Source organism: Camarhynchus parvulus, chromosome 2, assembly GCF_901933205.1.
Source record: "Camarhynchus parvulus chromosome 2, STF_HiC, whole genome shotgun sequence".
Lineage (NCBI taxonomy): Eukaryota > Metazoa > Chordata > Aves > Passeriformes > Thraupidae > Camarhynchus > Camarhynchus parvulus.
Genome location: NC_044572.1, coordinates 15,331,328 through 15,344,366, shown reverse-complemented (window position 1 = coordinate 15,344,366; position 13,039 = coordinate 15,331,328). Strand labels below are relative to the sequence as shown.

The 13,039-nt window shown below is 37.3% G+C and overlaps 1 protein-coding gene across 16 annotated transcripts in view; it reads left to right on the top strand.

Annotated features, from left to right (window-relative positions):
- The window catches only part of SVIL (supervillin), a 133,773-nt gene that overhangs the window by 105,333 nt on the left and 15,401 nt on the right, over window positions 1-13,039 (top strand). For 10 of the 16 annotated variants that reach the window (XM_030971343.1, XM_030971339.1, XM_030971338.1 and 7 more), the window contains 5 exons: window positions 2,939-3,016; window positions 3,595-3,663; window positions 9,200-9,350; window positions 12,115-12,198; window positions 12,281-12,367. In XM_030971343.1, the coding sequence (XP_030827203.1) occupies window positions 2,939-3,016; window positions 3,595-3,663; window positions 9,200-9,350; window positions 12,115-12,198; window positions 12,281-12,367 (469 nt within the window). The remainder of the gene's footprint in view (window positions 1-2,938; window positions 3,017-3,594; window positions 3,664-9,199; window positions 9,351-12,114; window positions 12,199-12,280; window positions 12,368-13,039) is intronic. The other 6 variants (XM_030971350.1, XM_030971342.1, XM_030971352.1 and 3 more) reach the window with 1 other exon arrangement.

Below are 13,039 nucleotides of genomic sequence, written 5' to 3'. Positions count from 1 at the left end.
TGTTACAAAATTTGCTAGTGGGGGTGGTAATCTTTGGATCCAATTATTTCGTTGTTTCCTTCTACTAAATAGAATAGACAAACAGTAACAAAATGTCTCCTGTTCCATCAGTGCATTAAAAGTAAGGACACAGTTTATCATTATTGAGGATAAATCTGTGCCTGAACACGTGAGTCATCAGTCATGTTAACTGGACAGAAAAGAATAAAGCTGATTTTTGCAGCTTGGTTTATGGGGTTTGTTTTGGTTTTGCTCTGTGGACTTGTTCAAAAATCCAGCTGCTAGTTTGAAAGACGTCCTAAAGCAAAAATAGTTCCAGGGAGGAAAGCAAAATTGTGGTCACATTTTTAACAGGCTAGTCTCCAAAATGACAACTGTTGAGATCAGATAACAAATGTACTCTAGCTAAAGACAGTGGGGTTGAGAAAAAGCTTTAAACAGCTGCCAAGATTTAGGCAGAGACAAACCCTTTGTTCTCTCTCCTCACCCCTCGGCACCCATACCCTCCCTGCTGTGTTACCATGTGCAGCAAGCACAGTCAGGCTTTTAAAGCAAGTAAGGGAGCATGAAGTGCTGGAGGGATACAAGCTTTGAAGTGACAGTGCTGGCAGGGGAAGTTTCTGTGACACTGGGTCACCCACTCTGATAGTTCATGTTAGCTCTTGGCTATTTAAGCCTAAATCAAAGGATTTTCATGTCTGCCTATGGATGAAAATTCGGGTGTGTAAGATACACCATTCCATGAACTATAGTGATGTTTGGGATGCTGATTCTCATGTGATACATGAGAAATATGTAAACTCTTACTGAGGGTACTCTACTTACAAGACAACCATGTCAGCTGCCCTTAAATCTAGAAGTACTGGTTTTGATAAGCAATCAGTGTGGTGGCTGTTATCCTTTGAGGACCGTGAAGCACTGTGCTATTGAAGTCTGTTTGTGGAACTTTGAGACTCTGCTGTACTTGAGAATCTTAAGTGTTTTCTGTTGCTGGATTACAGTAAAAATGGAGGAATTGTATTGATTACTGAATTTTGAGCTAGTTAGATAATTTCCACACATGGCAGTCATCAACACCATGGCATCAACAGCATGGGTGTGTAAACTTGTCATGCCCTGCTGCTTCAAAACAATGCCTGATGTTTTTAGTTACAGTATGGTGCTCCTATTAATGTAGTCAGACACCTTTTTAGGTTTTTTTTGTGTGTCTCTCTTAAAAGGTTACCTGAATTATTCTGGAGGTTTGATTATTGAAGCATAGCTGCAGAAATTAGAAGTTTATAGAGTATATTTAGATTTCATATAAACAACAAAAGTGGAACGATTCATACTCTTAACAAAATAGCTACATTAAATAGTGCTGTTTGATCACTTCTAGTCAAAATGCTTCTTCGTGGTGTCTACATGGTGAAATATTTATCCAAATGTGTTACAGTTATTTGTGTGTAGACTAAACTGTAGAAAAACACCATAAAATTCATGGAAAAGCTGACAGAGAAACCTCAAACAAGAAAAAAAAAAGAGAGACTAAGGAATTAACACAAGCAGATACAGATGAGGGGGGAAGCTGAGATTTATTTGGAGGTCCAGCATCTGTTTTGATGATTGCTGCACACAGGAGGAAAAATTTTCGGAAGCTGTGAGACTTCCTAAATTATTTATATATATGGTAAAACATATTTGGACAATTCAAAGAATAGCTCTAACATCAGGGGAACAACTGTCTTGCTGGATGAATGTCTTACTGGAAAAAAATCTCTTTTATTTAGGAAAAATATTTTGGATTTCATATCTTTGTTTTCATCATCTTAGGCTGGATGGAACACTTGCAGTTTGTTGGATTTCTTCATGAGTAGAAAAATTAATTAATTTCAAAATCTTTTCATAATATCAAAATAGGAAGATTTATTGGAATAAAAATTTCTGGTTTATAGTGAACCATTTTTAACAGAGTCCCTGATTAATGTGATTACCAGCTGCACTACAGTTGCATTAAAGCAGTGACTGACATTTGAAATGCTTAATTCTTACATTATGTTTGAATTGCAGCTCAGCACTGGTGTTAAAGGCTAGGGCTGAGCAGTCATTTCAAAATTACTCTGAGATGAAGTGTGTAAAAATCTTAGAGAGGGTAAGCCCTTGAAAAGTGACTTTTAGACACTAAAATATTAGTTTTTTGCTGTGGTAAGAGTTTTATCCAGTTCATATATGTCATCCACCAAGTGCTTGTATCACATTCTCATCAAAGCTGAAACTCATTATTAGGCTGCATTTTGAGCCACTCTAATAAGCTGCATTTATCCATCTACTGTGCCATGTTCCCCATTTGCTTTAACCTACAGAAAGGGAGAAGAATTAAAGCTGATAAAGCTGTGTCTAATCAGCTTTGGGTAAGCCCAGCTCTGGGGCAGGGTTTATTTGTAGGCTCCGTTTGGAATGGTGAACTCACCTTCACTGAGTACTCTGGGCTTAGCAAATCCTTCCAGATGGCTTTTGAGTCTCCCAGTTTCAGCAAGCATTCTTTCCTTTCATCCAGAGAATAGATGATTTGCTGTTTAGCAGGGTCTGATTAAACTTGCAGCAGAGTTATTCACATTGTGGTTGACATGGTTCATCAATTTAATGGTGCATGAAAACAGAGACATATAAAAATTATCAGCATACAAAAAGTGCGTCTCCCAGCTGCGCTGTTTTGTTCTGTGTTGGGTTGTAGTGATATTGTTACTAACTTGGATAATTCCTGCATGGAATGGCTTTGGTAAACATGCTGTTGTATGATGACAGCATTTTTGATCTCTGCTTTCCAACAGTGAAAACATTTCTAGATCAAAATATTTAGTAGGAAATAAGGGAAAGAGGAGTTACTTCTCCCCCGTTTCCATTTCTGGTAGTCCAGTTCTTTTCTAATTCCTTTGCTCTGCTTCTGTCCTTGTCATAGGAACCTGTATATGCTTCTACTTACTCTCCTGTTATACCTGCTCTCCATAAATTTCATCCTTTTCTACCTATTAATCAGGTGAGCAAAAGTCTGCGCAATTTAAATGCTCAACAATTTCAAGTAAGGACATTTTACCAGTGTTTTTTAATGTACAAAATTAATAATCCTCTTAACTGATTAACCAGCTCAGTAAATGTAGCTTTAAAAGAACATAATGTTATGCCACTATCGTGTGTACTCTTCCTCAGTATACATTGTGCTACTATTTCTCTTATGGTTGCTTTTCTGAAAGTTCTGTATCTGTTTCAGACTGTATTGATGAGAAAGTAAAGGAAGAAAACATTATTGCATTCATTATAATACTGAAAACTTGTAAGTTGCTAAAAAGGGTGTATAAAAGGAGTAGTATGGAACTACACAGCATTTATTGTAGAATTTTGCTGTGTACCCTGACCTCCTTTTAAGTAATGTGCATGTTCAGTGTGAGACATAACATCATCTAATTTACTGACTGTAAAAGAACTGCTTTTGCTCAGAGGTGACTTTCCCATAGTGCTTTTCCCTAGTTCCTGTGTAAAGGACTTTTTGTCTTGCATGTCCTGCTTCTATTCTCTGACTATCCCATCTTCCTGCTTCTCTCTCTTTCTTCCTTTAAGGTCTGTAGTACTAGTTTGAAAGAATCAAGCTCTCTGATTTCTGATGACCGTCATCCTTGGAGATGGAAGGTGAAATGCTATATAAAATTTCTATTTCATTTTTGGAGGGAGGAGTGAGACAGAAAATTACACTCAGATTGATGATGAACATTCCTGATTTGTGTTTGCTTGGGAAGAGTTCTGCTGCTCCTGCAGTAAATATTAGAGAAGCTTCCTTGTGAAGTGTTCTTCAACGTCTGTACCTCTGCAATTCCATCTTAGACAATTTGAAGAATTAATAGATAATGAGAAATATAAACTTCCTATACCCAGAGCAACATAACAAAGTTCTCTTTGAGCAGTAGAGTACTAGACCTTGATCTGAGCAAACTAGACCTGGTTCATGTGATCAGAGGTAAAAAGTGCAAAGGTAGAAATGGGCAAAGAAACGAGCTGCAGAAAAACTCAAGAAAACATTTTGGAATGTTTTCTTGAAAAAAAAACAAGGAGAGCTCACTGGAAGGTCTCAATAGATCTACATAAATCAAATTCTACTATATTATGCATCCTTGTCCCTTGCCTCCCAGCTCACACTTGTGGTTCCTGTGCTACAAGGAATCCATTGGTTCTTCATTCCCACAGTCTGTGCTGCATGCAGGGAGCTTTCTGACCAGCATGGGTAATGGCAGTGAGTTCAAGGAGCAGATACTGCTGGGCTGGGATGATGAATACAGAAGAGCCTACTGGATATATTAGAAACATTTAGGCGACTCATATTTACCATTTCCACATTCACTTTTATAGCTGGTTTTGAATATGATCTTTTACTGTAAGTTTTTTAAATTAAACATTAAATTTTAGACTATTTTGAAATTTGTTAGTGCTACCTCTTTCCTATAAGCTGTGGATTTAATATAGCTTATTTACTTTGGCTGTGACAGAGTTCACCAGCTTTATGTATCTAGAAGAGAACAATATATTCTAACTTAATAATAACCCTCCAGTAATGACAGGAGGCCTTTTAATGAGCTGTTCATTCCATCTGTCTTAAAAGGAAAACAGCAAAAATAGTGGTCATCTTTCCATTGACTCTGGTGAGCTACATCCTTCTCTCTTAGCAAGCTGCTTCCTTCTAGCACAGTGTCAAGGTACATGCAGATTTGTTTGGGTTTTTTTTCTGGCACAGTTAATCACTTTGTTATTTGCACCAAACATGAGTTGAGTGTGTTCTGTTTTTCTCAAAGCAGTTCTGAACAGAAAGGCATATTTTTGCATGGAGTTTTTCCTCCATGTTGTCTTACATGAAGGCCCATATAAAGTTGCAGAGCAAAACAACACGGAGACTTTTTACCATACTTGAACAACTGTTGGATTCTCCTTATGCTTTTTTGTCTTAGGAGCTTACACTACAGAAGTTACTTGTATTAAAAAACAAATAGATACTTTTTGAATCCTTCTTTTATGTAATTTATAGTATTTGTTTTATAGAACCCCCATTTGAAAAACAGATGGGGTTTTTTTGTGTTCATTCTTAGTTTGGATTCCCCCAGGTAGTGGTAGTCTTGATCTTCTACATAGAAAAACATGAATTATCTTATTTCTTGAATTAAAAAACAACCAACAAAAACAACAAAACCAAACAGCACATCAGCATGCTAACAGACCACTCTTTCTCAGTTCTTGTGACCTAAAGGGGACCTTACTTGGACTGCAAAATTGTAGGAGCATTGCCATTACAATGTGGCCCCTTCCTTAGCATAAACAGGGGAGTGCCTGCCATACCCTCAAGAAATGTGCTGGAAAAGACCAATATCATCATCCAACCTAGCCAAGGTTTCTGTGGGAGAAAGTAATCCCTGTTTCTAACTGTTCTTGCATTGAGTCTGTAAATCCTTCCCAGACTAAAACCAGAATCTTTTAGAAAAACACACAGTCTGAATTCTAAACTGTCAGCCTACAGAAAATTCTTGGCAATATTAAGTAGTTCTTCATATGTTATTATTCTTGCTGTGTTAAATGTAACTCTTAACCCTTTCTTCAGTGAAAATACATACTTATCTGATATAATCTGATGTTAATTAAAAAAAAATTCAAACCTTTCAAAATTGTCATCACCCTGGGTAGAAGCATGGAGTCTGGAAATGGATGAGTTATTCCAGTACAGATTATCTGTTCCAAACAACTTTCCATGAGAGTTTTTGTCTCTCTTCTTTTTCTGTCTTCCCAATTGGCTGGGTTGGAGTTTTTTTTAATAACATTTCTCTTAAAAACCTGGTTTACCAGACTTTTCTGATATAGCTTTTTTTTTTTTTCCAACCATCTATGTGATTATCTCTTCTTTATCTTCATCGTTCTTCTCTATGTTGGTGTCATCATGAGGGTCTTCTCAGGAGATGAGACTGCATCCTTTGTTTTCCATGTTCATGAACGCATTTTGATCAAATTTGGGATGAATCAGATCACTGCATGGCTCTTCCCTGTTTGGTCAGTTAACCAGTTTACAGCCTGTAAGCTGCTCTGATATTTTTATATTCCTCTAAAAAAACTGCCCCAGAATGTCATCTGTGATTAACTCAAATATATTAAAGAAATCAGAGGTAACAGTGTTAATACATTTAATCACACTTGAGCTCATCAAACTTAGCCTTTTGATTAAACCTGTTTTCCATAATGCCATGTGGAATGGCATTAATTACATGCTGGTGATTTGATTCTTCATTGATTGTCTTTGCAGCAGCCTTTCCATGGGTGTCTGGAAGAACCAACAGCTTGTGTGCCCTGTTCCTACATGCTTTAGTTTTACTTCTAAATATTGTCCACATCTGAGCTTTTATCCTATTTATTTTCCTCTTTTCAAAGGCTTTTTTTTGAAATTTGTTCTTGTGTTTTGGGGCATCTCCTTTTCCAGTTTTTTGTCTAAGGTGTCAATGAACACATCCATCTATTTTACACAATAAATTAGAATATTTCATTAAAGTAACCACTTTTTCATTAAAAAAATCGCATTAGAGCTGTTTTATTCCTAAGTTTTTATATGTTATTTTTATTTATTCTTGATATACTAATTTCTGATTTGACTTTTTTGCAGATGCAAATTTGAAGTTCTTCTTTCATATCATAATTTGGGTTTTTAAACTTAGAAATAAAATTTGAACTTAGAAGCTTCTTGAGTTTTAGCTTTCTTAACATATGTTCTCCCAATTAGAATGTGCTTTGACCAGTTAATTCCTCCACAAATGCTCCATGTGGCAATTCTGAAAGCTTTCTAAACTGTTCCCAACTAGCAGGTGGTTTTTTTCTGAAATTTCTTTTGACAGTTGCATTGGCTCATATTAGCTTTCTGGCTATATAAAATTATTATTTATTTAATCATGGCATATAGTTCTGGTTTTCAGCAGAACTGTTAAGGGAAATTAAGTTGATGGGGAATTTCTTGGTGTCTATTTAGTTTATAATTTTTTAGTTTATTTGTTCATTAGTAGATTAAGGTAGGAGTCCTCATGCATTAGGAAGAGATCTAGTATGGAATTTCTCCAAATTGTGTAACATATGTACCCAGTCTGATTTTTTTTTTTTTTTTGGTTAGGAACTCCAAAGATGTTTTGCTCAATGGAACAGCTTGAATTCTTCCATTCAAAAAAAAAAAAAAGAAAAAAAAAAGTCTGTTTCTCCTGTCTGACAGCTGTTTTCTTTTATCCGTTTTATCCTTTGACACAGCTCCAGAATTACTGACAATCTTTCTGGCAATTCATGTGTGTAGTGATTAACTCACATACTTTGTAGGTCTGCATCTTCAGAATTTTCAGTAGCTCTGTAGACTCTGAAGATCTAGGTATTTGCTGGAGACAAAATCCAAAATTAAGACTCCTCTAAGGTTAAAAACCCAAAACCAAATCCACATTATTTTATTTCTTTCTGCCTCTCGCTCACTTCCCTCATAATCATAATGGAAGTCAGCATCCTTACTAAGTTAAAAATATTTGTTTTGTGTATTAAATTTTACTTGTGGCTTCATTAGGTATTTATTAATTTCCTGCCCAGGTCTCCTTTAATATGTTGTTGTGGTATTTTCTACGAACTTTTCATCCCAGAGGTGGCTGTGCTGACAATGGGTAGAGAATGGAAGAAATGAAAGAGACTTCTTCAAGTGTTTTTCTTTAGAGCATTCTTTAGAGACTTTGACAGATGAGGAAATGGTACTGAATAGACTTTTATGTTGTTATTTCTACTGAACATTTTGGAGTTCTAGGGAAAACTCAGAGTATTTAGTCTTGATTATCATGGCTTGCAGTCCTGTTGTCTGGCTGTCCAGCTCTTTTCCTGATAAATGGAGAGCAAGTGTTACTGCAGAAGGCTGCAGAAATAGATGGAACTAGAGGGAAGTAGTGGGGGGCTGTCATGGTCCTAGTCCTTGTACAAACCTTTTCTTGGCTTGTCTTCGTTCTTCTGGCTGATGTCTGCTGATCCTGGTAAATGCTGAAAGCTACAAAATCTCTATATTAGAGTGTCCCCTGCAGTCACAATAGTTTTTATATAAAATGAATTATTTATTTAGTCTGATTGATTTTTAAGAAAATAAAAAAAAACCAATATCTTATTGAAAGGAGAAGAATGTTTATGTTCACAAGCTGGTGCATACTTTTCCTTCTGAGGTTCTCTGACCTAGAATGGTATTAAAGCTTGAGATTTTAATTTGTTTTTTTCAATTCTAGCAGCTAGGTTGTAAAGAAAAATTATGAATAGAATCAACTTGAAAGTAATTCCAGAGCTGACAGTTCCATGCACTAAAAATACTTCTATGTTTGACTTCTATGCAGTGTAATCCCTGAAATGTTGATAGTTTTTAAAGATAACTATATTAAAGTAACAGTCCTTTGGCCTGACCTAGCTACAGCAGAGTATGTAAATTCAGTTTCTTCCCTACCTAAAGTACCATCAGCAATCTGTCTGTGTGAGAAGGGCACTGAGACAGTGCACCTTCTGCTTCTAATCCCTCCAGCTGTTGGCTGCCAACCTCTAAAGCAAGAAAGGAAAGCTAAGGGTGACCTGGGGGGGGAAAGAGGGAGTGGTAGAGATGATCAGTCCTTGGAAAAATATTTAGTAGAGCAAGCTGACTTAAGATCTAAAACGAGCAGCCTCTGGAGACACTGCTAATCCTGCCTGGGGAGCTGAGTTACTGTAAGAGACTGATTAGGAATCACCCACTGAAGTTACACCACTTCTCTGTTTTTCCCTGTGCCACCTGCAGATTTGCACACCTGGAAACAACTGCTCATAGTCAGTAGCGATGTCACCTGTGTAGCAAGTCATGGTTCAAAAGAATACGGCCTGGAAAATTATTTCATACACAGAGTGAATAGTTTGCTTTGAGTAGAGGAGTGCCATCTGCCCTGGCTGGTAGTCTCAAGAAGAGGTAAAAGAGCACAGACCAAAACCTTGTGCTCACAGTGTAATGGGGCAGCAAGACAGTGAAGCACTTCAGGGTCACTAAGTGAGTGTGACTTCGCTGCAGCAGCTTGTTCCCTGCTCCCTTCAACTGCATCTGGCAGCTGAAATGTTCCACCAGTCTTTAGCTATATCTCTAGCAGGTTTTTTAAACATCTCTTCCTTTCTTTCCCCCAAAAAGCAAAGAATGGCAGATAACCAGGAGAGTCAGATGACCATTGAGGAGAGGAAACACCTGATTACAGCTCGAGAAGAAGCCTGGAAGTCCAAGGGAAAAGGAGCAGCCAATGACTCCACACAGTTCACTGTGGCTGGCCGAATGGTAAAAAAAGGTCAGTGATGAAATTATCCCAATATAAATAAGACACCTCTTATCTGTCTAGTCAAAATAAAGTCAAACTAAAGCAATGCAGAAGCAGCATCTGTATTTAGCAAGAGGAAGACTGTTTATCTTCAACTGAATAATTGTGTCATGAGGCTGTTCAGTTTAGTTTCTTGTGGGCGTGGTATTGATCCATTTTGTTCTGCACTGTTGCACTTCCATCCACTTATCACTGGGCTCTGTCTGGCTAGTGGAAATCTACCATTTGTACAGGGATATATGTTTTGGTTTTCCTTCTAATACAACCCACAGGACATAGTTAGATTATTCTTTTTTACTTCCTTTGAAAACCCAGCTGCACTGTCTAGAGAATAGTTGTGAAATCGAGTTGTTTCTGTTGCTGGCATTTCCCCCACTCCTAGGATCACTGGGAATATTTAGCAAACAAGTATTGTTTTTATGGATGCTGTCTTGGACAACAGCTTGAAGTGTTATGTTTGGCTGAAGATTCCCTGTTTCTGCATAAAACCACAGAGTAGGAATGACAAGGGAGCAATGTTGACTTTTTTGGGATCTCTTGAATTCAGTCACTGTTTCCAGATCTAATCATTCTTCTGAAGTGGACAGGAGTCTCTGAAGGCTGCACATGGTAGGAATGCAGCTGTTCACACAGCATGCCTGGGAAGATGATAGCTTTGGGAAGAAGGCACCTAAACTGATCTTTTGTGCTTAATGACTACTAGGTTTTGGGTTGTTACAAGGACTTGGTTATTAAATGCAACAACAATGAGCCTTGAATTAAATTACAACCATTTTAAAAAATCATTGTAGGGCAAGGGCAGTACTTCAACAGGAGTTAATGCTTGCAATCCAAGCCACAATCTGTTGGCAGACAAACAGATAAACAGTATTAGGAATTACCTCTGTTAGTAACGTATTTTAGCTGCTGCTTACATTTTACATAGTTTTACTGCTAGAAATGACAGTTGGTCACTATTTAAAGAGTAAAAGAGTAACCCTTTTTGGAGGGTCACTAAAAAAAACTTTTTAGTTGTCCACAGACCTGCTCTTTGAGTTTTGGGTTTTGGTTTTTTGTTTTGTTTTTAGGTGGGTTTTTTTTGTTGTTGTTTTTTTGTTTGGTTTTTTTTTGTTTGGTTTTTTTTTTTTTGCAAATGGATTTGTCTTTGTAAAAGAATAGAAGGAAAAAAGAGCATTTGCTCTTCTTAATAAGAAAAATAATTATCTTGAAAGGATCTCTTTAGGTGCTATGATGATTCTTTTGAAGAAGCAAGGTAATGCAATGACAGTGAAATCAATAAAAGTAGCCCAAGTGGGATTTTAGTTAGATGTGTACTGATTTATATCCTGAAAGAATAAATTATCATTATGAGTTTTTAATTTAAGAGATTATGAGAAAGCAATGCAAAATAACATCTTTGTTATATACATGTGCACAGATGCTGTATTTTAATTGCTTCTTATGGCTGAAAATTATCCAGTCCTAATTGGAAGGTGATCCTTTCCTAAGCAGTTCTCCGTGTGGTTTTGTGGATTATGTGCTGGTAGAGCTGCTTAGGAGCCGTGACCTCTTGAGTGTGTCTCGAGGAAGGCTTAACCCACTGACTTAAAACCTGCTGGAATTTTGAGTCTCTTAGGTAACAGAGGAAAAAAATTGCTTTTGGAAAAGCTACCTACTAATATTCCAAATTTAACTTGGAGTTTAACGATTATGACAATTATATTGCTACAACATGCAGTAAAGATAATGGAAACATGTTTAGTATATGTTCCCCCAGCACAGTATTGGTTTAATCTGATCAAAATAATTAAAGGCTTAAACTTACATGGTTCAGTAATAAGTAAACTATGGCTAAGTGGAAAATAGATAATAGAGAACAGTGTAAATGTCTGTTTCTCTATTTACTGAAAGTCTAGGCAGCAAAAGTTAATAGGTGCAATTGTTTGCCTCAGTATGCTTTTCTACCTAATAAAACCCACAACTTCTATAGAGTGCAGTTCTCTTACTAGAGCAGTGTAGATTCACATGAAAACTGAAACTAAAAAATTCATCCTCATTTTACCCATTGGGTCCAGAATTAATTGCTTTATGATAGTTACTGAAAAGGATGGAGGAGAGTACAACAAAAGGAGAGCATAGTGCTTGATGTGGTAGAGATTCTAACTTCCATTTCTAATTCAATTTCCATGTGTACTTAAAAACCCAACAGGGCCCAAGAGCTACTGTGAAATCCAGGGACAGCATTCACAAGTCAGATGCACCCTGTTACATGTATTCATAGAGATGTTCTTAAATTTTAAAAAGGGAGTAACAGAGTGGTAGAGGTGAAGGTGCCTAGCAAGATCATGGTGACTTCCCTGCTAAACTTATCTTTTTTTTCAGAACACTTCAATGTTTATAAAATGTAGCTTGTGGTACAACTGAAGCCCAAAATGTAGACCAAATGAAATGCTGCTACCTTGAAAAGGAGCAAAATTAATATATTCCAGAGACAGTCTATATCTTGTGTTAGCTTGCTAAGAAACACTCGGAAATGAAGCTTTGTTCTTGTGAATGGGGTGGTTTCTGAGGCTACTGCTGATTCAAGGAGCAGGCAGGGCCCTCTGCCTTCTCTAATACAATGGCTGGGGAAGTGTGCTGGCCTGTAGGAAGTAGCCAGGCTCATCTGCCTTCCCCAAATAGCTTCTCTGTCGTCACTGTTGGAAGGGCAGGCTGACTCATGGCTGCATTTCCTATGTTCTGTGTCCCTGTGCAGGCCTGGCTTCTCCAAGTGCACTGACACCAGCAGCATCCCCTTTCCGGCAGAAGTCTACCACTCCAGTTACAAAGCCCTTGGAAGGTAAGGAAGAAAAATGGCTGCAATATGTTCAGGCTTATTTACTTCCTGTCAATTAACAGGTTTTGCTTTCTGCTTTGCTTAGAAATTGAAGCCAGGCCTGATATGCAGTTGGAATCAGATATGAAGCTTGACAAGTTGGAGTCATTCTTGGGAAGGCTGAATAACAAAGGTTGGTAGAGTTATGAAGGGTGACAGCATATCCACCCTCTGACTTTAGTAAATTGATTAAAGTGCCCCTTAGTTGAAATATCTGGTAGCAGAAACCTCAGTAACTGCTCAGACTGCAGTTACTGATAATTTTATTTTTGTGATTCAGTCTTTGCTAAATTTTAAGAAAAGGCTTTTGCAATTGTCTTACAAGTGTACAGTAGAATAAATCACATATGCCTAAATAACTTTCTTAATTCTCTAGGAACAAGGATGTGCACATCCTTCTGTAGGGCAGAATTTCCTAAGAGCACACAGCCAGTCTGAACCATATTGCCGTATACAGTGAAACATCTTTAAATGTAGTTGAGTCCTATTAAAATCAAAATAGGATACTAAGCTGCTCCCAAGCACAATTCATTCATTTTCCTGCTTTTTTGAAAATTGACTCTCTGTAGCAGCTCATCATCTTCCCTGCACAGCCTGTTGGCTACTTAAGAAGCTCTCTAGAGTTGTCTGATGTTTCCATCTCATATGTCTGTCCTCCATTTGTAAGACAAAAATCTTTATTACATCTTTATGTTATTTGTAGTGTAACAGATACCATAAACAAATGTATTCACATTTCAGTACAGGAGACACTAGCATAGGATAATAACTGTGCCACACTCACTAGTCTGATGTAGTGACTTTT